The 23,821-nt window shown below is 40.8% G+C and overlaps 2 protein-coding genes and 1 pseudogene across 3 annotated transcripts in view; 1 reads left to right on the forward strand and 2 right to left on the reverse strand.

The window, feature by feature from the left end:
* The window catches only part of SND1 (staphylococcal nuclease and tudor domain containing 1), a 418,356-nt gene that overhangs the window by 204,099 nt on the left and 190,436 nt on the right, over positions 1–23,821 (reverse strand). The gene's annotated exons all lie outside the window — the stretch shown is intronic.
* On the reverse strand, positions 7,712–8,249 carry LOC123952294 (6-pyruvoyl tetrahydrobiopterin synthase-like). The gene has a single exon (XM_046021641.1). It carries the CDS (start codon positions 8,247–8,249, stop codon positions 7,806–7,808), a length of 444 nt encoding a protein of 147 aa, XP_045877597.1. The 3' UTR covers positions 7,712–7,805.
* Positions 9,762–12,821, forward strand: LOC123952095 (annotated as a pseudogene).

A 23,821-nucleotide genomic window follows, 5' to 3' on the forward strand; every position in this document is an offset into this window, starting at 1 on the left:
GCTGCCTTGGGCTCGGGTTGTGATCTCAGGGTCCTGGGATCGAGTCCCGCATCGGGCTCTCTGCTCAGCAGGGAGCCTGCTTCCCTCTCTCTCTCTCTCTCTTCCTGCCTCTCTGTCTACTTGTGATCTCTCTGTCAAATAAAATCTTTTTTTTTTTTTTAAAGATTTTATTTATTTATTTGACAGACAGAGAACACAAGTAGGCAGAGAGGCAGACAGAGAGAGAGGGGGAAGCAGGCTCTCTGCCGAGCAGAGAGACCGATGTGGGGCTCGATCCCAGGACCCTGAGATCATGACCTGGGCCGAAGGCAGAGGCTTTAACCCACTGAGCCACCCAGGCGCCCCTGTCAAATAAAATCTTAAATATATAATGCATTACCCAAATATTCTGGGGTATTAAAAAAGGGGACAGAGGGATGAGCGAATAAAAGTATATATGTATACAGTATATTTTCTACCAAGGAAACTGAAGACCAATTTTGGATTCTTCGCTGGCTAGTTCCTTATACTTTAGCTAGGTATTTTTTCCAATGGCAAGAAACTGCCTTTACTCACTAGTAGAAATGTGTTCAAAGAACCGATTTAAGAGTAAAACTGACATTTAACAGGAATTTATTAGATTTCTTGAATCTCTGAGGCTCACTAGGTAGAGTAGGAGGTTTACTTCTGATCTTAATCACTGGACATAGAAGAAAAATCCAAGAATCACCTTTATATTTACAGTTTGCCAAGTACTATTTTGGCCTGTCAAGCTTACACTTGAGTAATATAAGTAGCAGCAACATGTCAATAAAACAATTATGAGCTGTTTCTTAAGTAGTCCTTATAAGACTATAAGATTACTGCACAGTAAATATTAACGAGAGAGGCACACTTCATTACTATAGACTATAAGGAAATATCAGAAATACTTCATTCATTATAATCAGAGAGTTTAGAGTTGAAAGGGTCTTAGTGTTCTACTCCAATTCACTCATCTTACTGACTGTAATGTCTCCGAAGCTCAGATTAGCAAACTATTTAGTGACTGACCTGGATTAGAACTCAGATCTCAAGTCATAAAACAAGCACCTTTCTACCATGATGACCTGCCTCCAGTTCCACATAAAGACTGGGAAAATTATTGCTACATACACAACTCAGATGGATCTCAAAGGCATTATGCTAAATGAAAAAGGTCAACCTCAATGGATCACACACTAAGATTCCATTTATACAATGTTTTGAGATGATGAAACGATAAAGATGGAAAATGGATTAATGGTTGTCATGGATATGGGGGGGGAAAGGTGTGGTAGTAGCACAAGGGACATCCCTCTGAAGACTGAATAGTTTTCTGTCTTGGTAATGATGGTGGGCACAGGAATCTATACATGTGATAAATCTAGACGTGAGATACACGTGCAGACACACATACTGCACCAACACCACAGTCCTGACTTTGATATTTTACTATAATTATATTGTTACAACCACTGGGGGGAACTGGCTAGAAGGTACATGGGATGGACCACAGTACACTTTTGCAACTTCTGTGACTCTACAATGACTTCAAAATAAAAGTTCAAAAAGAAAAAGTCAATAGAACTTGAGCTTACTAAAAGGAAAACAAAAGCACCAAAGATTCTAAGCTCTATTCTCAATCAGAATAATCCTCATCCAGAATAATCCTTAAAATTAAAGTCAACAAAACTCGCTCTTACTTCTCTGCTCAAAATTCCACAATGGCTCCTATCTCATTCAGGGCAAAAGCCAAATACCTGGAGTGGCTTACAAGAATCTCTCTGGTCAGTTATCCCCCTTTCTGGCCTTACTGACCTCATCTCTCACTGCCCCCATCTTGGCTTCCCCTGCTTCCACAAGGCATTCTTTTTATCCAGGCACACTTGCACTACAAGACCTTTGTCCCTTTGTCCCTGCTGTTCTCTTTGCTTTCAAACCACTTGCTCCTTCACTTCATTCAGGTCTTTGAGCCTGTCCCCTTATCAGTGGGGCCTGAGTACCTACTAAAAATGTGTCTCCTTCCAACCCTGGAATACCTCCTCTATCCTTCCTTAGCTTTATTTTCTCTACAGAATTTGACCTCTACATAGTTCTACATATTTTGTTTATTTGTTTGCCACCAATGGAATGTAAGTTTTCACCTAAAAGACAGATTTCTCTCTGGTACATCGTGCACTAAAGAATTAACCCGCTGAAGAGACCAGAAAGGGAAAAGAAAAAGGAAGAACAAACAAACAAACAAACAAAACATAAACCAAAGTAGAAAAGTAAAACAAACACATTATGTTTATGCGGCCTAAGGAAAAGGTGCAATTTATTATTACATATAAATGAAGCTGCATTTCATTCAGATCTGTAATCATGAGACCAATTCTGACTTTAATCAGAACAAACCCGGCAAAAGACATTTACCTTTTAAGTCCCATTTTTCTGTGCTATCATACCAAGGGGCCTAAAGTGAAGAACCTCTAGGGTCCCAGACAAAGCTAAAATTCTCAATGGGTCCATGTGAGGCAGAGAATATCTGCATTTCAGGTATAGGCCAGGTAAGTCTGCAAAGGAGTTACAGAAGGTATCTGAGCATTGGTTCTCTCAAAGACCCTGTAGGTGGCAAAAACTGTAGTATGCACTGGGAGTAAAAAAAGCGAGACTCGGGGCGCTTGGGTGGCTCAGTGGACTGAGCCGCTGCCTTCGGCTCGGGTCATGATCTCGGGGTCCTGGGATCGAGCCCCGCATCGGGCTCTCTGCTCCGCGGGGAGCCTGCTTCCTCCTCTCTCTCTGTGTCAAATAAATAAAACCTTTAAAAAAAAAAAAAAAAAAGCGAGACTCATGACCTAATGCTGTAAGTGCCGCAAACCTTATGGTAAGTGCAGGGTGCTGATGAAGCACAGACACAGACGCCCGGTCAGGGTCTTGTTGGGGCAGGGTTCCTAAGGTAAAGCCTCCCTACGATGTGAAATGCTGACAGATGAGTAGGAGCTATCTAGAAGCAAAGTATGTTCCAGACAGAGCAGAATGACTTCAAGAATAGTGAGTTTAAGCTGTTTTTGTTTTTTACAGAAATGATGGATGAGAGCCAGGGAATGTTAAATATAAACATGGAGAGGTAAGCAAGGGCCAGATCATGGGTTTGTATTAATCCTAGAGGCTGTGGATGATTAATGAAGACTCTTAAGCAGTAGAATAACAATCAGATTTGTGTATCAGAAAGCCAATTGCAACAATAGTGTGGAAAACGGATCAGCAGGGAGTTAGGACCAGTAAGGAGCCGGCACAAACCGGGCAGTGAGGAGAAAAAGGCTGGAATGAACTTGATAGAGACCAGCAGATAATCAGGTATGGAGAGTGAGAGGGGAGAGAGAAAGATGACACTAGTTTGGTGGAACAGAAGACTGACTAAATGGTGGCACTATCAATCAAGATGTGGGATCGTTCAAGAGAAGGACTAGCTTTCTACAGGGGAGAACATGAGCTCAGTTTTAGTCATATTGCGCTCTAGTATCTCAGAAGTGAGGCGCAGGCAGTACCTGGATATGCTGGTGGGGAGAGCCTGAAAGAAAGAATTGGGTTAGAGACCTAGGTCTGGGAATCAGCAACATCTACCTGAAAACGGAAGCAATGCGATGCATGAGAAAGATCACCCGTGGAGACTGAGGTGGAGTAAGAAGATGGACAAGACTGGGAAGCACAAATATTTAAGGAGCACTCAAAAGCAGACTGAAGAGAAGTAAGCAGAGCTGTAGAAGGAAATCCCATCAAGTATGCCACACTAAAAGAGAAAAAGATTCAAAAAAGATGGTGGTAAGTTTTACATAGTACAGAGATCAAATATAAGCAAGGACTGAGAAGTGTCCTTGAGGGAAGCACCGTCTCTTAGGTAAGCACAGCTTCAATGATGTGGAGGGGTCAAAACAGATGGTAAAGGAACGAAGAGCAAATGGAGAAAGAATTAAAACTTCTTTTAACTCTTTTAATTAACTTAGCTGTGAAGAGAAGGCAAGAAGAAGAAAAGTAGCTACAATAAAGAGAGAAGACTGGAGAGTCATTTTCAAAAGTTAGTTAAAAAGAAAAGGGATAACTGATGGCACAAAATCCCCAGGAAACCAAAGGAGAGAATTTAGAGCAGGTATGTAGAAAAATGAGTTTGGAAAGCAAGAGGCTGAAATCTTCCATGGAGACGGGAAGGCAGGAGATAAGAAAAGCAAGGAGGGGAAAGACAAGTGTGGAGCTGTGAGAAGGTGTTTTCTAGATACGTCCATATTTTTTCCAGAAAGCAGGAGATGAGGCTGTCTGCTGAGAATGAGGGGAGAGAAGAAGAGAGTAGGGGGCTTAACTGAATATAGCTGTGAAAATCTGAAATAGCTCTTGTGGCAAAGTAACATGAAAACAGCACTTACGGAGAATCAAGCAGCAGCAGTGCGGAGGAAGACCTGGAGACGGGACAGATGACGAAAGGCTGAAGGAGAAGGCTACTGAACTCACTAAGGTCTGAGCCGTGGACTACACGGAATGATGGCAAAAGGAACAGAGAAGAGCCCATGAGGGAATTGGTTAGCAAATCAACAAATCCACCACCCCTTCCTAATTAAACTGCTTCTCCCAAGGTCTCCAGAGTCACAAAGGCAGGATCAAACATTCTCAGTTATTTTAGCTCCTGGTGGGAACTGAAGCTATGGATGGCTTTTCCCTGCCTCGCCCCTGACTTTTAGGCATTCCAGTCCAAAATGTTTGCTCTGTTTCTGGAATGATGGCGCATAATCCAATGTACCGACTCATTAAATCTCAATGACCATGCCTATTTAAAGCACTTCTGGAACTATACTCTTTATGAACAGTGATCAATTCTGACAGCTGCCTGATCAACCTGGACAATTCTTCAAAATTATCTTATAGTCTAGAATCTTGGCTTCTATCCAAGCTCACTATGTCACAGGCTGGTATGAAAAGGAGTAAAGTCAGTTAGTGAAGACTTACAAAAGTGGGGTCTACTCCATTGCCCAGGGCGCCTTTGAATAAGCTACACAGGTGATTCCAGGGCACACAAGTTTGAAAGCCACCACTTTAAATCAATATTAGTATTAAACATATTAGCTTTGAGATAAGAAAAGGATGCACAAATAGTAATGGAAAGCAAGTGTGTGGTTAAGTTAGGAGGGATAAGCAAAGAAAAATAGAGTTGATAATCATCACCATTCAGGGGATAGGTGAAGCTCTGCATTAATAAAATACTGAAGGGAAGCCATTCACAGAGAAAAAAATACCAAGATCAAGACTGACCCTTCGAGAATATGAAGCCAAAGGACTTAATTATATCTCTTAAATACATACATTATCAAGGGCACAGTATGTCACTTAGAAAGAACATATCCATTTTCCTGCTTCTCATTTCACCTCTGAAGTTCATTTCTAAAGGCTGATAATCAACAATGTTTTCAATAGCTGTATGGCATCTTTTCTCTGAAGAAATATGTAATATGCTACTGCTTTGAGCCACATTTACCTAACCTACTTCTAATCTTGATCTTCCTAAATTAACCAAATGGAGAGAAATCACCTCCAATTCTTTATAGACAGGAGTAAAGAGGTCCGGTAACTTAGAAAGGGCAATGGGCAAAAATAAGTAAACTCCAGAGATACTCAAGAAAGCCAGCACATGTGTGGATGTCCTTAGAGGGACACACTAATGTAATCACCAGTACTGTCTCTCTTTCAATGGAATTCCCGCCTGACTGCTGATCTGGGTGCAAGCTAATTTCCCCCACGGTGAATACTGCTGTTGAGATGCAGAACTCTCCACCATCTGTTATGCAGAATTAGCATAATGACAGATTATCTAATCCCTTACACTTAACTGATACAAATGGCAGTGTTACAACACCAGTTCAGTCATATCCTCATTCATGTGGTCTTATCCCCACCCCATCAAAACTGGTCCTCCCACCCTGCTGGTGATGGATCTGGTCTGGAGTTTACCCCCAATCTTGCTAAAAGTCCAGGTGCTTTACCATGAGACACTTTCCTAAAATATTTTATTCAGGAGTGGGAATACAGCTGTTACTCCAGATGCATCTGAAAAGGGGCATACTGAACAAAAAGAAAATCTGTCTCCAGGAGACTGGCAAAACCACTGTGTAGGGCAGTGCCTCCTTGAATTAGATCGGGTTGAAAATTTCAAAAGGAAGACACAAGTTTAGGTCAGAACTGATCTGGGGATAGTGACAAAGGGAGAAAAGCAAAAAGAAAGAAATCGGAAAATTAAATGGGTAGCAATACAATACTAACAGGAAAGACTCTGCTGTTTTACAGATTCAGGTGTTCTAGACAGACCCAGGGTAGCATTTAACAAAAAATGGGAATCAGACACCTAGAAAATCAAGGACATGTTCATAGGACCAAATAACTAGAAGAGCACCATCACTAACAAGTAGCAGGGACAGCTGCCTGTGGCACCAAACAGAGGAAGTGAACTGTCCTATCACCAGTGACCAGTAGAGACGGTTCAATTAGAAGGAAGTGAAAAGCCATGAGAATGTATTGCAAATAATTTCCAAAACCAGCATTTCCTCAGAAGTGAGCTTCCAGGGTCAAGAGAAAATACTATAAGAAATGGACCTGCACCTAAAGGAATACCAGGTTTCTGGCGGGGGTGGGGAGTGGAGATGTGGAAAGATGTTCTTGTTCATTTTGAATATATAACTCTTTGAATATAAGTGAAATCATTAAGTATTTATTTAAAACATGTATTAACCTAGAGGTATTGTTTAAAACACCACATTTCAGGAACAGCTGTTCTCAAGCTACACTCTCTACAAGTGTATGCAACACACAATGGACACCACCATCACAGCCACTTTTCTTTTCTGTTAAAGATTTTATTTATTTTGATAGAGAGAGCGAGAGAACACAAGCAGGCAGAGGGAGAAGCAGACTCCCCGCCAAGTGGGGAGCCCGATGGAGGGCTAGATCCCACGACCCTAGGACCATGACCCAAGCTGAAGGCAGATGCCCAACTGACTGAGCCACCTAGGCGCCCCATCACAGCCACTTTCTAAGATTGTTTTCTTTCAACTTCTTCCAAAATTTTTACACATAACTATTTTGGAATCTACATATAATGCTGCTATCAGAAATAGTTTCCTTAAGTCACAAGTATCCATTTTCCTAACATTTGGACACTTGGTTTTATCACTTGTTCTGTAAGTATCTATTCATTCCTCCATAGTGTGAGTCCTGAGAACTGGGGTTGCAGACTCATAGTTTGCTTTTCATTAAAGTTTTTTTTTTTTTTAACGGAAAAATAAAATTGATTTATTTTACTTTTAAACTTCACACAACATTTTACTGAAAATGAAGTGATTTTTAATCTATGAATAAAAGACTCTCTAAATGACACTCAGGATGTTTTACAAGTTTGGGTTTGTTTTTTTTTTAAGATTTTTTATTTATTTGACAGAGATCACAAGTAGGCAGAGAGGCAGGCAGAGAGAGAGGAGGAAGCAGGCTTCCTGCCAAGCAGAGAGCCCGATGCGGGGCTCAATCCCAGGACCCTGGGATCATGACCTGAGCTGAAGGCAGAGGTTTTAATCCACTGAGCCACCCAGATGCCCCTACAAGTTTGGTTTTAAGATAGATTTGAATTCACAACAGGTTTTATGCACAATGATTTCAATCAGTCAGGCACTCCAAACACAATGTGGAGTTATAACAAGTATGTGATGAGTTCGTAATAGTCCAAGGGTATATAAAGACCTTTGTCAAATATGGAAAGAAATTAGTCTTTCTACAGTATTAATCCCTAAAAGCTATTCTCCTTTATAGACAACAATATTATTGTCAGTTTCATACACTTTTACTTTATAAAGAACTCCCAGAGGAAGAAATTTCTGGAGGTTTTCCCAGATATATACAGCCACATTTTCTGTCATGCTTACAACATCTGCAAAGTATGGCACATCCAGATCCAGATTCTTATGATTGAGGGGCTTCATAATTGCCTCCTCCATATACTCTTTGAGGTCGGTCAAATTCATAACCATTCCTGTAACAGGATCAATCTCTCCATGCACTGTCACCACAACTTTATAATTGTGCCCATGGCCATTTGGATTGTTGCATTTCCCAAACAGCTTCAAATTTTCTTCATTACTCAGAGATTTGCTGTGGAGTCGGTGGGTGGCGCTGAAGGTAACGAGGCGAGACACTCGCTCCTGGAGGTGTCCTCCCTCGCCGGCGCCCGCCATTCTCATCGCCTCGTCTCCTCCTTCGGCTGGCCAGTTTTTCATTAAAGTTTTATTGGAACATAGTTATGTCCATTTGTTTGCATATTGTCTATGGCTGCCAAAGGCAGAACCAAACAGTTGCAATAAGACCATATGGCTTGCAAAGCCGAAATATTTACTGTCTGGTCCTTTACCGAAAAGGTTTGTCCACTCCTGCCTCTGAGTACTGCTTTTTAAGGAGAACTTTAATAGGTCACTTCCTAGAGCACTTAGCTGGCTTGGTCATAGAGCATGCAACTGTTCTTACCTCAGGATTGTGAGTTCAAACCCCACATTGGACACAGAGACTGGTTAAAAAAAATAATAATAAAATAAATAAATAGATAGATAGATAGATAGTCACTTCCTATGACTCCCAGCACTTGCAGTCATGCAGACATACTCACCAGAATAATTGTTACATTGTGCAAAAAATTTGGCTCATTTTTAATGATTTCACAATGTGATCTTCATGTAGCACTGACTGAGATTCTAGAAAGCTCACTGATGTGTTCAAAATAAACTAACTGGGGTGCCTGGATGGCATAGTCCGTTGAACAGATGACTCTTGGTTTCGGCTTAGGTTGTAATCTCAGTGTTGTGAGATCAAGTCCTGTGTCAGACTCCACACTCAGCCCAGAGTCTGTTTATGTCTCAGTCTCCCTCTGCCCATCACCACCCTCTCAGTCACTAGGCACGTTGACTCACACACTCTAATAAAATCAGTCTTAAAAATAAATTTAAAAAATTGGGCGCCTGGGTAACTCAGTGGGTTAAAGCCTCTGTCTTTGGCTCAGGTCATGATCCCAGGGTCCTGGGATCGAGCCCCACATCGGTCTCTCTGCTCGGCGGGGAGACTGCTTCCCCCTCTCTCTCTGTCTGCCTCTCTGCCTACTTGTGATCTCTGTCAAATAAATAAATAAAATCTTTAAAAAACTAATAATAATAAATTTAAAAAATTAACTGAGGAAGCACTCAGCAACACGAGAGCATCTGTGAAGACTCAAGGTAGGAAGACTTCCTCTCTTCTGAGCACCGGTGGGCAGTGGGGCCTGCACTGGTGTTTACGTAGGGTATTACCTCTAGCCACAAGACTCCAGAGTACATAAATGAGCCCCTCTCTTCTGAGAACACTCACAATGCTACTATGAAGAGTAAGGAAAGCCACCAACACTGTCATTTCTGCGATGGCAGCAGGCAGGTGGTACAGAGAAAAGGCACATGGAAAACTGGACTTGCTGTAGATGAATGTTACCTCATGAAGCTGTTGTAAGGAAAAAAAGACTATACTTAGGGTCTGCCTGGCAAATAGTAAGTGCTGTGTGCTTCTGATCACTCTTCTTGGTTTTCACTATGCTGACACTGCCCTAGTTGCGTCACTCCTCCTGGACTCAGCCCTTGTTCATAAAATGAGGGAGGTGGACTAGACAGTCTTAAACACGTTTCCCTACTATAAAATCTATTTTACTAGAAGGAAAAAAAAATGTTCTATGTGCAGCCATGAAGATACACGTTCTCAATGCAAGCATTTTTCAGGAACTAGCTGAAAAGGTGAGCCTGACTTCACAAGACCTGTCCAGGAGATGAAGCTATCAGAGCAGACTCCTTCTTCACATCCAGCGAGCCTGGGAAGAGGTCACCCTGAGCTGATAAAGACATCGAGCTCACCCCTTCGGCAGCAGCGTATGGCCTGGGAGAGCAGCCATCCATCCGCAGCGCTCTCAATCACACACGCCACTGTGGAGGCGAGATTCACGGCTCCAGCGGCAACAGGCCAGTGTTATCCAATATGCATGAAATCAAAGTTTTCATCATTTCCAGTGGTCAAAGGCCAGTGAGTGATAAATCCCAGAATACAAGGATTAATGAAGGAGTCATTAAAACCCGGCATTAAATCACTCCTGTAGCCAATGCTGAGAGTGATGTCTGTAATATATTACAAGGCTGATTAGAAAGAAACAAGTTCCAATTTAGAAATGAATTACCTGATTTCTTAAAAAAATTGACTGGATGGCTATCACAGCAATTTTGTTATTACAGGAGAAAGAGAGAGTGGGTAACATACAAGTTATGTCATGGGTAGGAAATGATCATCTCAAAATCACAGGGAACAGAATCTGGGAGTAAATAACTTCCTAAAGACAGTAAGATGGAAAAGTGAGTCCTGACACCAGCCAGATTTTACTTCTTTTTAAATTCTGAGTGCGGTGTGTGTGTGCACGCGAGCACCTATGTGTGTTGAAGGGAAGGCACTGTTAACACTTTATGCCCAGGAAACAAATTTAATCTAGAAAGAATAACCACATTCTGATTACAGTCTGAGAGAGGACATGAGCTGATACCAATGAACTATCTTCTCATCCACAATGAGCACTGTCTTACTGTTGAACATAATCTATCAATGTGAAAAAAGCCCTCAACATATAATCTAAAGATAAAATATGGTGAAAAACATGAGACTGGCTCAGGTGGCGAGGCTCTGACCTACTCTAGTTTCCACAAGTTTCTGACTAGGAGAAACAGAGCCTCCAGAGGCTTCTGCTTTCTTATTAACGGTTCTGTCCTAGGGCAGTGTACTAGTTAGAAAAACAAATGCCACCAAGTAGATGCTCGGATGAAGAGAATCCTTTATAGGCAAGGACTTTCAACCGCACCCTCTCAACACACAAGGCTCATTAGTATAGGCAAGGTCATGGAAAATAGTTCCGATCCAAACAATCCAAACCAAAACAGGAATACTTCTTGTTCTCCACTCTCCTCCTCTCTGCTAAGCTACTGTGAGACAAGACTGATACCTCTCCCTGAAAACAGGTCTTGAAGGATTCTCTGAGACCAGGGGACATAATGCAAATTCTTAGGTGCTATAATCAGATAATATTCAAAATATTTAACATATGGCACTGGTTAGAGTTTGTCATACCTGTATATATCAGATGAATATAAGCCTTGTTTGTAAAAATAGAAAGGTATGCTAGAAAAAAGCCAGGGTCAAAAATGTGGCTGTATCTAGAAGGGTATCAGGATAATATAGCAAATCATTTGAGGATATTAGTATAGATTAAAGGCTGCCAAATAATTATGCCTCAATCATCAAAACATACATCATTAATTTCAGATGCATCAATCTATAACCCAAAAAAGAAAACAATGAACTCTAGGGCTTCTTAAATATTTAACTATTGACTTGAATCTTTAATAAACCCCATAACTGGCGATTATTGAGTCTAACAAATAGATTATACTTGAATTTCTTTGGTCCCCACAAGTATTTAAAAGATACAGTTTGAGTTAGTTAGCAACACTGCCACCAACAACAAAGATACTAACAATACCTTCCACTGCCAAAGACTTCCTCTTAAGGAGAAAATTAAGAACAACAACAAAACAAACAGCTGTCAACTAGATGAAATCTATGAATCTGATAATTATAGAGAAAGGTAAAGGAATATTAGAGGTCTAAATTCGAAGCTCTTGGGGCACCTAGGTGGCTCAGTGGGTTAAGCATCTGCCTTCGGTTCAGGTTATGATCCCAGGGTCCGGGGATTGAACCCCACAATGGGCTCCCTACTCAGCAGGGAGTCTGCTTCTCCCTCTCCTGCTCCCCATGCTTGTGCCGTTGTGCTCTGTCAAATAAATAAATAAAATCATAAAAAAGTAAAAATAAATTTGAAGCTCTTTCCAATGTTGTGCCTTGTTATTTTAGGTAAACAATTTAACTTGAAGTGATGTTAGTGGTGAATGGCAGTGAGGCCACTAAGTCAACTGGCAGTGATAACTAAGAGTTAACTACTTGGAATAAACTCTGATTCTGCAAATCCACAGACTTCCAACTAAATCTAGTGTTTATGATCAAAGTCCTGGGGAGGAAGGGCTACATAAAAGGAAAAATCCCTGGCTAGCTCTTTCACAGTCAACACGGAGAGCCCTAGGCATCTCTCAGGGCAACCGGCATAAGTGCCACAAGACCAGGGGCAAGAGAAAGCCCTACCATGAGAACAGGAAGTAGGAGCTGGGACACCCCGCTGCCATACTACGGCTGGTCCCCACCACGCACACACAGCCGGTGTTAGGGGGAGGCAATAAGAAGAGCCGTGCCTTAAGGCTGGACGTGGGCAACTTCTCCTGGGGCTCTGAGTGTTGAGCCCACAAAACATGGAGTACTGATGCTGTTGACAATGCATCTGCCAACCACTTGGTCAGCAACAAACCCCTGGTGAAGAATGGGGTCATGCTCACCGATGGCACACCTCCCCACACCTTGCAGATGGTGGCAGGAGTCCCACCATGCACTGCCCCTGGGCCGCAAGAAGGAGGCCAAGTCGACTCTGGAGGAGGAAGAGATTTTAAACAAAAAACAATCAAGGAAAATTAAGAAATATGATGAAAGGAAGAAGAATGCCAAAATTTGCAGTCTTCTGGAGGGGCAGTTCCAGCAGGCAAGTTCGTGTGCGCATCGCTTCAAGACCAGGCCAGTGTGCCTAACTAAGCAGGTGCTATGAGCTAGAGGGCAAGGAGCTAGAGTTCTATCTGAGGACAATCAAAGCCCAGAAAGGCAAATGACTCTTCTTCCTTTCTATCTTCAGTCACATAATAAAGGTGTTTTTTGCTCTGGGGAGGAAACAAAATCCCAAAAATCTGTAGCTGGACTTTCTGGAAAGCCAACAGAAAAATGTCCGGCTTCATTCACTGCTATGACTTCTCTAACCCCACAACACACCCCTAGCTGAAGTTCTCTTTCTTATGCATCTGAGAAGAGGTTTAAAGAAACTTTAGATTACTAAAAAGAGATACTAAGAGATTAAAGAATATTAGCAACTCTGTTTGTTTCTTTCTCCTTGAAAAAAGGCCAGATAAGGGCCTTAGGAAAAGAGGGTGGGTGAATGACTTACCAAGGTCACGCTACAGGGCGGAGGCAGAGCTAGAAATAACCGTTACCCTCTTAGCCCCTTCACTGCTCTGCCACTCTGTACTTATTCTAAATGAGCTGGTATGACAGAAATTAGTAGAGGTAAAAGGCTATGTTCTGGGATCAAAACTGATCTGAGAAAAAATAAATTTATAAAGTTTGTTTTATTCTTCCTATTACCTGTATCTATACTTATCCGAGAATAGAGAAGAATGTTGGTTTTGGAACTTCCTGTTTCCTCTAGACTTCTTTTCATAGTGCTTATTAATACTGCCTGCATATCAGAATCACCATTCAAAATAGCAATGCCAGGTCCTATGCCAAACCAATAAACCCAGAATCTCTAGGGGTAAAGAACAGTAATTTGAAAAGAACAAATGGCGGGGGGGGGGGAGCAGAGCCTGGGTGGCTCAGTCTGCCTTCAGCTCAGTCCAGATCCTGGGATGGAACCCTGCGCATCAGGCTCCTTGGCTCAGCAGGAGTCTACTTCAAGCCCCTCCCTCCCTCACCCTACTCATGCTTGCCCTCCTCCCCTGCTTGTTCTCTCAAATAAATAAAATCTAATTAAAAAAAGAAAAGGAACAAATATGGGTACCTAGATTTTCAATATGGGGCACCACTGGTTTTTTTTTTTTTAACTGCCCTGGGTGATTCTGTCATATAATTTTGAAGAAAAGTACCCAGACAGAAAGGTTCAACTGTAACCTAACATAACTTAAGGCCCCCAGAATTATAAATGTGTTAAAGAACCTGGCACTCCCCAAAGAACAAGAACCTAAGAATTGTGGGTAAGCAAAGACCAACTTCTGGAAGTGGTTCAGGAATAGCAAATTCGTTCCTATTGGTTCAATTTAGGTCACAGAGAGACAACTGAGAGGTTGCGAGAGCAACCAGAAAGAAGATTCTTCAGAGTCGTCATCTTTGTCTCTTCAGAATGGAACTGCCAGTTGCCATGAGGCATTTTCTAGGCAGCTGTGATGAGCCCCCTCCAACATTAGGCATTACTTGGGGAGGGGGGAGCTCTCCGCCTCTCAGGGGAATAAGGGACAAATAAGCAAACTCGTGGCCATTATGACAAAACCAGGCCTACGTACCCAGTTTATTATTAGCCTGACATTAAACACCACTTAAAAACAAAACAAAACCACCCGCCCACACAAACACACACCCCAAGACAGAAAATTACATAATGGCATCTGGAATGATCTGCTCTGACAGTGAAAGTAGAGCCAGCCAAATCACAGAGGTCTAGTAAAGACCAAAATGGGCATGAGGTAGCCCTAGAAAGTAATTTTCAAGTCCTCTATAGTTTAGGCAGATGTTGAGACACATAAATAATGCTGTTTAGAGGAAGAAGTTCAAAATAATACTCTAGGTTCTAGAAGGTTGTCACGCAGCTCTGAGAAATACCAAATCATTATTAAGTAGAAGAGTAACTCTATGTTTGTTTAGCAAACCCAATCATTGTAGAGAAGATAGAAGAAAATTATTTTGGCACAGGTTGCTTCTTAGGGTGGAAGCTCAAGAGAAATTTTGTCATATGGGTCAGAAAGAAAAAAAGGGCCCAGTAAAGAATTCCACAACCTGTCCTGTTACAGTTTACAGTCCACAACCCAGCCAGCGGGTACCACAGGAACAGGAGACTGAGGTTCTTACTCCCCAGAAGCCATTAGCAACTGGACCAAGCTCAACGTCAGTGTGATTGTGGTTTAGAATATGTAACTGCTTTAGACTTAACTGCTTTCAGAATCTCTGCAAGTAAAAGCTCGAGAAGTGAGTCTCCACTTGACAAAACTAAGTCAAAACCAAACTGTCTTCTGGTGGTCAACATTTTTCTCTAAGAATTAGAAAACGAAGTACTTTTTCACAAACTGATTCGTAGCTCTAATATAAACAACAAATGAGCCCCACAAAAAGGCTAAGGATTTTGAAATTCCTTCTTCTCTCCTACTCTTTAGGAAGGGCAGGGTTATTCTGGTTCCTGGCTTTGAAACACAGTAAACCACTACAGGGCCTTTGTGGTCAACCCTCACTCAATGGTCTGATCTTTCCATAGCCACAGGCTGTGCTAAGTGGCAAGTGAAGGAACAGTTTCAGAGGGAGTTTTCTGAGAAAGTGGTGACAAGAATAAATGCTCTGTATAGCTGCTTCTTAAAGGAAAAAAGTGATTTTACAATCAATGCCAACATGATTGGGGGCAGGGGCTAGCAAAGAAGAGGTGGTCTAACAATGATCTAACAAGTACAACAGAATTCCCCTTGCTGTTGACCTAATATGTGATGGTTTACACATCACAATTTTAACATAATAGAAACTTACATTAAAGCAAAAGTCTGCTGAGTCACAGTTGATATTTAAGCAGAAAAATCAGAAATCTAAAAGGCTCCATGTAAAACCCACACTGGGAACTTGATAGAAGACAGTCCCAAGTTTCCTTTACCTGTTAGGAAGTGCATGCTGTTATTAAACATCTCCAAATTCTATCATACACATCGACTTCAAAGGTCCAACTATTTCCTCTCTCCAAGTTCTACCTGTTGTAAACACATTTTTACTGATGGCACAAAAATTCATGTCACAACAGAGAGGGTGATTCAGTAAGTTCCACAAAATACAACTTCCAGTAGAGCTCTTCATGTGTACGGGCACAGATTAGCACTTTCTAAAACACTAAACATTAGGAGCCCTCTGCCTTTTCAACCACTTCAGATATGGAGACAGGCAGGTCACTAGCCACAGCACTGGATCCAGACAGGGGGTGCTTGCTAGCATACCTCTCGCTTTGAAAGATTTTTTTTTTTTTTTAAAGTAGGTTCCATGCCTACTGTGAAGCCCACTGTGGGGCTTGAACACAGGATCCTGAGATCAAGACGAGCAAAGATCAAGACTTAAGCAGAGATCAAGAGTCAGACGCTTAACCGACTGAGCCATCCAAGTGCCCGAAGATGTTTTCAATAATTACTTTTAATAGGGGATAAATTGTATGTGCATTAAACTTCTTGAAATGTGAAAACTTACTTATGAATACCACTTGTACCGGTATACAAGTGCTTATCAATCATTACTGTATTAACATAGTATGCTTTTAAGATTTAGAGGAGGGACGCCCAGAAGGCTCAGTTGGTTCGGCGTCTGCCTTCGGCTCAGGTCATGATCCTGGGGTCTTGGGATGAAGCCCTGCATGGGGTTCTCTGCTCAGTGGGGAGCCTGCTTCTCCCTCTCCCTTTGCCTGCCACTCTGCCTACCTGTGCTCTCTCTGTCAGATAAATAAATAAAATCTTAAAAAAAAAAAAAAAAGATTTAGAGGAAAAACAGATATAAGTTAGCCATCATGGTAATTTGTAAGAAGGTGAGAGAAGAGATAAATCCGACTGAAGGGCCTGGCATGGAACAATAAAGATGGACTACTAAAGGAGCACCTGGGTGGCTCAGTTGGTTGAGTGTCTGACTCTTGATTTCAGTTCAGGTCATGATCTTGGGGTCCTGGGGTTGGCCCCACATCAAGCTCCGTGCTCTATGGGGAATCTGCTTGACTCCCTCTCCCTCTGCCCCTTCCCTACCTCTCTTTTTATTATAAATAAATAAATCTTTAAAAACAATGGACTACTAGAAAATCTAAGCCATAATCCAATGAGGAATTTTGTTTTGTTTTTTAATTAACCAATGGGCAACTACTACGTACCAGGCATTTCTTATATTTTATTTTAAGCTAATACTTAGAACATTCTGTGAGGTAACAGTTTATCACTGGATTAGCTTAGCCAGGAAGAGTGTGAAGACTAAGAAGAGGATGAAATGTAAAAACATTCAATAAAAAGTTCTTTAAAAAAAAAAAAAAAAAAAAAAAAGCCAGAAGTGTGTGAAAGAGGATAAAGAAAAGAAAGGACAAGGGGAGCCTGACTGACTTAGTCAGTGGAGCATGCGATTCTTGATCTAGGAGTCATGAGTTCAAGCCCCATGTTGGGTACAGAGATTATTCAAATAAATAATTAGTGAACTTTATTTATTTATTTTTAAAGGTTTTATTTATTTATTTGACAGCGAGAGATCACAAGCAGGCAGAGACAGGCAGAGAGAGAGGAGGAAGCAGGCTCCCTGCTGAGCAGAGAGCCCGATGTGGGGCTCGATCCTAGGACCCTGGAAATCATGACCTGAGCTGAAGGCAGAGTCTTTAAACCACTGAGCCACCCAGGCGCCCCAATTAGTGAACTTTAAAAAGAGAGAGAAAGGACAGAAGTCACTAAATATGACATTACATCAATGGTGACCAGTCGAGTTCAGAGGTTGGAGCTGATGTGAGAACCTGACTGTTAGGTCTTAGTAAATATGCTGAACATTTAAATGCCTTAGTACATTTAATTCTTACAACCACTCAATGAGGTGTGAGATTATTATATCTAAATTACATACGAAAAAACTAAGGTCCAAGATTGCACAGCTGTCTGGGAGCAGGGCTGCGGTTTTACTTCACATCTGTTCATCTGTTCATCTCTAAGCCAACAACAACTTGCTTTAGACTTCATGTCAACACTTGGCCAAGTAGTCAATTTTCCTGTTCCCAGATTCAAATCTCAAGAAATAACCATCACTCAAAAGGAATACCCCCCACATAAAAGCTATTACACTAGCATGATTAAACAATGGATAATTTCCCTTTATTTCCTAAACTTTTGAAAACATTACAATTTTTTGTGGTTTTATTTTATTTATTTATTTTTATGATGTTCAGTTAGCCAATATATAGTACATCATTAGTTTTTGATGCAGTGTTCAATGAGTCATTAGTTGCATATACAATTTTTTATTACTTAGAAAAAAAAATCAATTCACTCAGTATGAACTGGAGCAAATCCCCTGTAAGGCAGCATCACGACTGGGAGATAGCAGAATCTACAAAAACTCCATTCCTATTTACCTTACCACTTTGTACTGCGCTGGCCATGGGAACTGTAAAGAGAAAGGTGCAGAGAAATGGCATATAAAAGACACAGAATTTTTGCTTATTGGTAACCATGTCAAATGTGTCGTTTCCTTATCACATCAATTGCATTATCCAAAAGAATAAAGAAAGAATGCTTGAGGGAGGTCAGAATGGCAGACTGAGAACTTATGTCCACATGACATCCTTTACAAGGTCCCACTGAAATGACAGAAAAGACAGATATGGACAAGAATAGAGCCCTAATGGTGCTACAAAACAAGAAAGTATGTTACCAGCATATCAGAAAGTTTGCACAAATTCTGAAAGACAGAAAGCAGATGGGGTCTGATTGGTGGAGTATTGGCAGTGCCTCAAGGGCCTTTATTGACAAAATACAAAGCACCACAGCGAGGAGGCTTTGGGAACATCATTTGAGCAATTAATCAGAACCCACATTCAAAAGAGCTGGATCAGCCAGCCTCTTTCCTGCCCCTATGATTCCCCACAAAGTTATTAAGAGCAGAGGGTTCTGACCCTTGGCAAATACCCAAGAAATAATCTCCCAGCAAGCATAGGCATTTCTTCTATCACATACCATTTGTGTTCCTGAAGAGTCCACATTCTATAAAACTATCCAAAACCCCTAAACAAACAGGGCTTGAAAAGAATAACCGGATTATGTGTAGACTACTTAAACTCTATGGAACTTTCTAGCCCAAGTGCTAGCAAAAACAACCTTAATAGAAACAGGGGTATAGTTAAACCTCTACTGGCAGAGTAGCCATAAATCATAGGGCTCCCATGCTTTCTCTTCCTTCTAGGGGGGCTTAGTTTCTACTAGAGACCATTTTAATCAAAATATAAAATCCAACTCAGGCTGTAGTCTTCTTCATTAATCCACTATTTAAATACTGGAGGAAGTATCTTCACAGCTTTTTCAACTACCCTAGCAGGATGCTACTGAAGTTAACCAAGCAGAAAGCAGAAAGACACTTAAGTAGTCATGACTTACACTAAAGGAAGTCACGGCGGTAGATTTCTCAACTTCGCATTCTGAGATTTTTTTCTAAGTCTCTCTATTGTTAAAGCTCTCCCTTTAATTGGGAGAAGGCTTACTTACCGATTCAATATTTTAAAGTATCTGGGAATATCATTTCTAAACCAACACGACTTCAACATTATGCCAGTGAGATTCCCCAGATTACCAAGGCCATGTATAGGACAATTCATGATTATAGAACAGAGGGTAGGTGATTTAACCAGGGAAGGAACTTAGAGGGAGGCTCTGTAAGAAACACAGAGGCACAGCATTTTAGACTGAGTCAGATAATCACATCACATCACCTTCTCACTCTACCCCAATGACAGTGACAGTTTTAGTGGGGTCTGAAATTTACCTTCTTCCTCCGTGTTTCAGGAACCCCACAAAGAAGGCTGCCTCTGATAGTCCCTGCTCACCTATGCCCTGTCATGACAGAGACATCTTGGGGAGGCAGGCATGCACAACCGCACAGGGACACCATCCAACCCCAACCTGGTCCTTCCTTCATGTATATAAATCAAGGTTCCCCAAATATCTGAGGATTTATGAAAGAAAAGAAACAAAATAAACAGAACATGGGGGATAATTGAGTGGAAGAGGGTTTTTAAATTTTAAATATTATTCTCAGACAGAGGAAGTATTATATTTGTGGAGTAGGAACAGGATGCTATTAAAACACTTGAACAAAAAATTTATGTATGAGTGCTGAAATAAAAAGCAATTAAAATGGGCTAGATTGAGAGAATCACCTCTGTGAATTTCACAGCAGAAGAAATCATTTCATTTCAGAACTACCAATACACTCCTAAAGCTTAACACAGTGCATAGTACACACCAGGCATTTTATGACTACTTGATAAATGAACTAATGAGTAAGTGAATGAATGAGATGAGTGAATAAGAGAGTGCATGGCTGGCTGGTGAAGCAAGCTGAAAAGTAAAGTTGAAGACAGCTCCTTTATGTAGAACAAAAATGCAAAGGCAGGCTTTTAAAAAAAAAAAAAAAAGGAAGAAAATTTACAGAGATTCAAAGCATAAGGCACAATACCAACAGAATTTCTAGAGTCAGAGGCAAAAGAGAAAGACAATAATTCAAGAACGAATAGAAAAAAAAATTCCAAGATGAGTGTTCAGTCCATTGAGTACACAGCAAAAAAGGACACACTAGAAATATTTTAATAAATTTTCAGAAAACGAAAGATAAACAGAAAATTGTAAAATCTTCCAGAGTCAGAAAAAAAAATTGTTAAAAAATAGAAATGTAAAGGAATGGAGATCGAATTCTCATAAACACTGGTGAAGCAATAGAACAACAGGCCTTCACCGTTCTTGGGAAAATAATTTTGAAGCTAGAATTTCATAGAGAAACTAACAATCAAGATTATAGGCAAAATGAAGACATTTTCAGACATGCAGAAATTCAGAAGCTTTACCACCCACACATGTAAAATCCAGGTTCTTCACCAAATCTAAAGGAAATACCACAAAAAGACTTAACTGAGATACAAGTGGCAGGTGCATATGAAGAAGTACAAAATGGGGGCACCTGGGTGGCTTAGGTGGTTAAGCATCTGACTGAGTTCAAGCCCCAAGTTGAGCTCCACACCCAGCGTGGAGCCTACTTAAAAAACAGCAACAACAACAAAAAAAGAAGTACAAAATGGAGAAAGAGACAGACATACACACATAGAGAAAACCACACAAAGGGAATTAATTTAACATTTCTCTGGGGATAAAACAACATAGAATTTCTGTTTCTGTAGGTCTTCTCACTCCATCATACTAGGTCCAACAGTAACTTAGAACTGCTATGGTGTGGGGGTGGAGGGTAAAATTTGGGGTTAAACTTGCAAGCAAAGCTTAGAAGACAATTACACTGACAGAGGAGTAATGTAATAAATCTTGAAATAGAAGAAAAACTTTTTATCACTTTGAGAGCAAAAGAGTGTGTGTGCAGGGGGAGGGGGTACAGAGGGAGAGGGAGAGAATCTCAAGCTGACTCCCAGCTGAGTGTGGAGCCAGATGGCAGGGTGGGCTCCATCTCATGACCCTGAGATCATGACCTGGGACCGAAATCGAAAGTTGGACACTTAACCAACTGAGCCACCCAGGCGCTCTGGAAGAAAAACTTTTAAAAGGAAGGAGAAGTCTGAAAAAGGTAGCATTCTAACTTTCTAATCTTTCAGAGAGGGAAATACTCGATAAAGTTAATTAGAAACAATAAACTGAATTTTGTAAAGTTCACTAATGGTAAAACTTAATATAACAAAATTGGGGGTTAAAGGAAGGAATAGTGAAAACATTCAAAAATATTTATCTTTCATATAAGGAAGCTAAAAGATACAATTCAAAGTTAAACATTTTTAAATTAGTAGTATTAATTTATAAAGCTGTAAGGATAACTGTCCAAAAATTAAAAAGCAGACACAGCTGAGAAGTGAGCATTTATGCTTCCATGGGACCATCTGTGGGAGGCAGTGGTCCAGTCGGTGACATTAATAATATCTCCGTACTTCCTCAGATGCTAAAAGAGCATCTTCAGGATGCTGTAGGCAGTTCTAAGTAAGAACACAAGGTCCAGAAAATTGGGTTTCAAGAAGCCACTTTCTTCCTATGTTTAGCTTGGAAGTGAGATACTAGTATGTTTTAAAATTTAAAAACTTGAGAGACAGGAGGTTTGGCCTGATTGTGAAAGCCTTAAAGCTACAGAAAAACACTCAAGCCAGAAAAACTGAGGATTGTAGGACACTTATTCCTACTGTGGCTGAGAAAAACAAAATGAGGATTCAAAAAAGATTATTCTAGAAGAAGGACTAGACCTGACTTCAAGTTTTAGTCACTTTTAGAAGACTTTAGGAAAGAAGTATTCCTGCAAACTGGAACTAAAGAAAAAGAAAAAAGAAGCAGAAGTCTCATTCCTTGCAAGTGTGACTGTCTGGTTTACATAAATATAATACAAGACAAGCTCTATGAAGAATCCAAAAAGACACAAAGAAAGTTTAAAAGGATGGCTTTGAGGCTACTGGATGGTTGTCATTAGAACAAAGAGGTAATGAAGATGTCCCAAGTCCAAAAGATCTTTGACAATACCTCTGGGAACAAGGCCCCATACCAGTGTGGATATCAAGGAAGCAGACAGCAAAAGGGCAAAGCAGAAAAGCAGTAGTGGTAAACATGGTTTCAAAAAGAACTTTAAAGGGGGAAAAAAAATCACCCCCCCAAATAGGACATTGTACAAAAACAGACATTTTCTAATTGTTCCTATCCTACAGTTTCATCTCTATGCCATTTACTTCCCCAGAACAGGTCACGTCAATGGTCTCCTACCATTGTGAAATACTTCACATGAGAAACACTGGGAAAATATCTTAAGTGATACTGTATCTGCTGGATCTGCTAGAATTTTCCAGGGCTGGAGTGGTGCTAAGTGTGAATGTGATTATGTGAGGTTTAGCTCTCAAGTTGTATTTTTTAGGTGCCTCCTTATAAATGTGAGCAAATTTTTATACCTTTCTTTAAAAAGGTGACATGCAGAAAGAGTGAGCAACCAGTTAATACATTATAATATGGGTTTGCCAAATTGGAGCTCCAAGTAATTGGGAAGTCCAGCACACGAAAAGGTCACCCCAGAAAAATCTCACTCTTCAAGAAGGCTCTGACAATAAAGAAAGAACGAGATTTTAATCACTGAAGCTAATTACATAGAAGACTAAATCACAAGGAGAGTTATTTAAGTGTCTTAAATACAATAAAAAGTAATTAACAGGAAGCGCCATCTTGACAGCTTCATGTCACAAACCAAGCCTAAAAGGCTCAGCTAATTCCCAGCCCGGGAGCCAGAGAATGAGAAACAACTCTAAGTTTGATCTTTTTATTTTTTATTTAAACTGTTTTGATTAACAGATAACAACTCTTGCCAACTCTACAGTGAAGTTAATCAAGAAAAAAATTTTAATCTATTAGAAGAAAGATGAACCTCGTTTTCATTGATTCTCTAGAGGGCAAGAGATAGGAACAGAAGACTGTCACACAAGAGGTGCCTCACAGAGATCCTGTGACTCAACTCCCTCCCCTACACACCAAAAAGAAAAACAGAAGGACTAGACTGAACCCTAACCGAGGACAGAGCCAATTCACACACTTTGACACGTGAAATACACCAAAAAATCTGCTCTGAAGTAACTGCAAGAGACTCCACCTCATCTGCCTCCCCCACCTGGTTAGCCTGTGATCAGCAGCTCGAGAGAAGCTCTCGTGCAGCCAGAGGAGCCCAGCTGATCTCAACAACAGGAAAGCCTCTAGATGCTGTAACAGCCTGTATTTTGGCTACAAAATACAGAGGACGATAGGCATCATTTGGATCAGATGACTTCTTAATTCTACATTCTACAAGCCTGAACACAGACGGCCTTTCAGAGAGCTGATGCATTACTAAAGGAGCTCTCCCAAATGACCTTCCCTGAACTGACCTGTACATTCTAGGATTTCACCCAATGCCAGACCAAGGGACTGAGGGCCACCAGACCTGTGCACTTCTTTCCCAACCTGCTGAGCCATTTGTTTCTGTCCTCATAACTATTTATACTGGTTGTGCTTGTTATTTTTAATTATGTACTCCATCAAATATTTTTATTAATAACTGAAATAGAAGTACACACAAAAAAAGTGTGCTTATGAAAACAGATGAATAC

This window comes from Meles meles, chromosome 10, assembly GCF_922984935.1.
Source record: "Meles meles chromosome 10, mMelMel3.1 paternal haplotype, whole genome shotgun sequence".
Taxonomy (NCBI): domain Eukaryota; kingdom Metazoa; phylum Chordata; class Mammalia; order Carnivora; family Mustelidae; genus Meles; species Meles meles.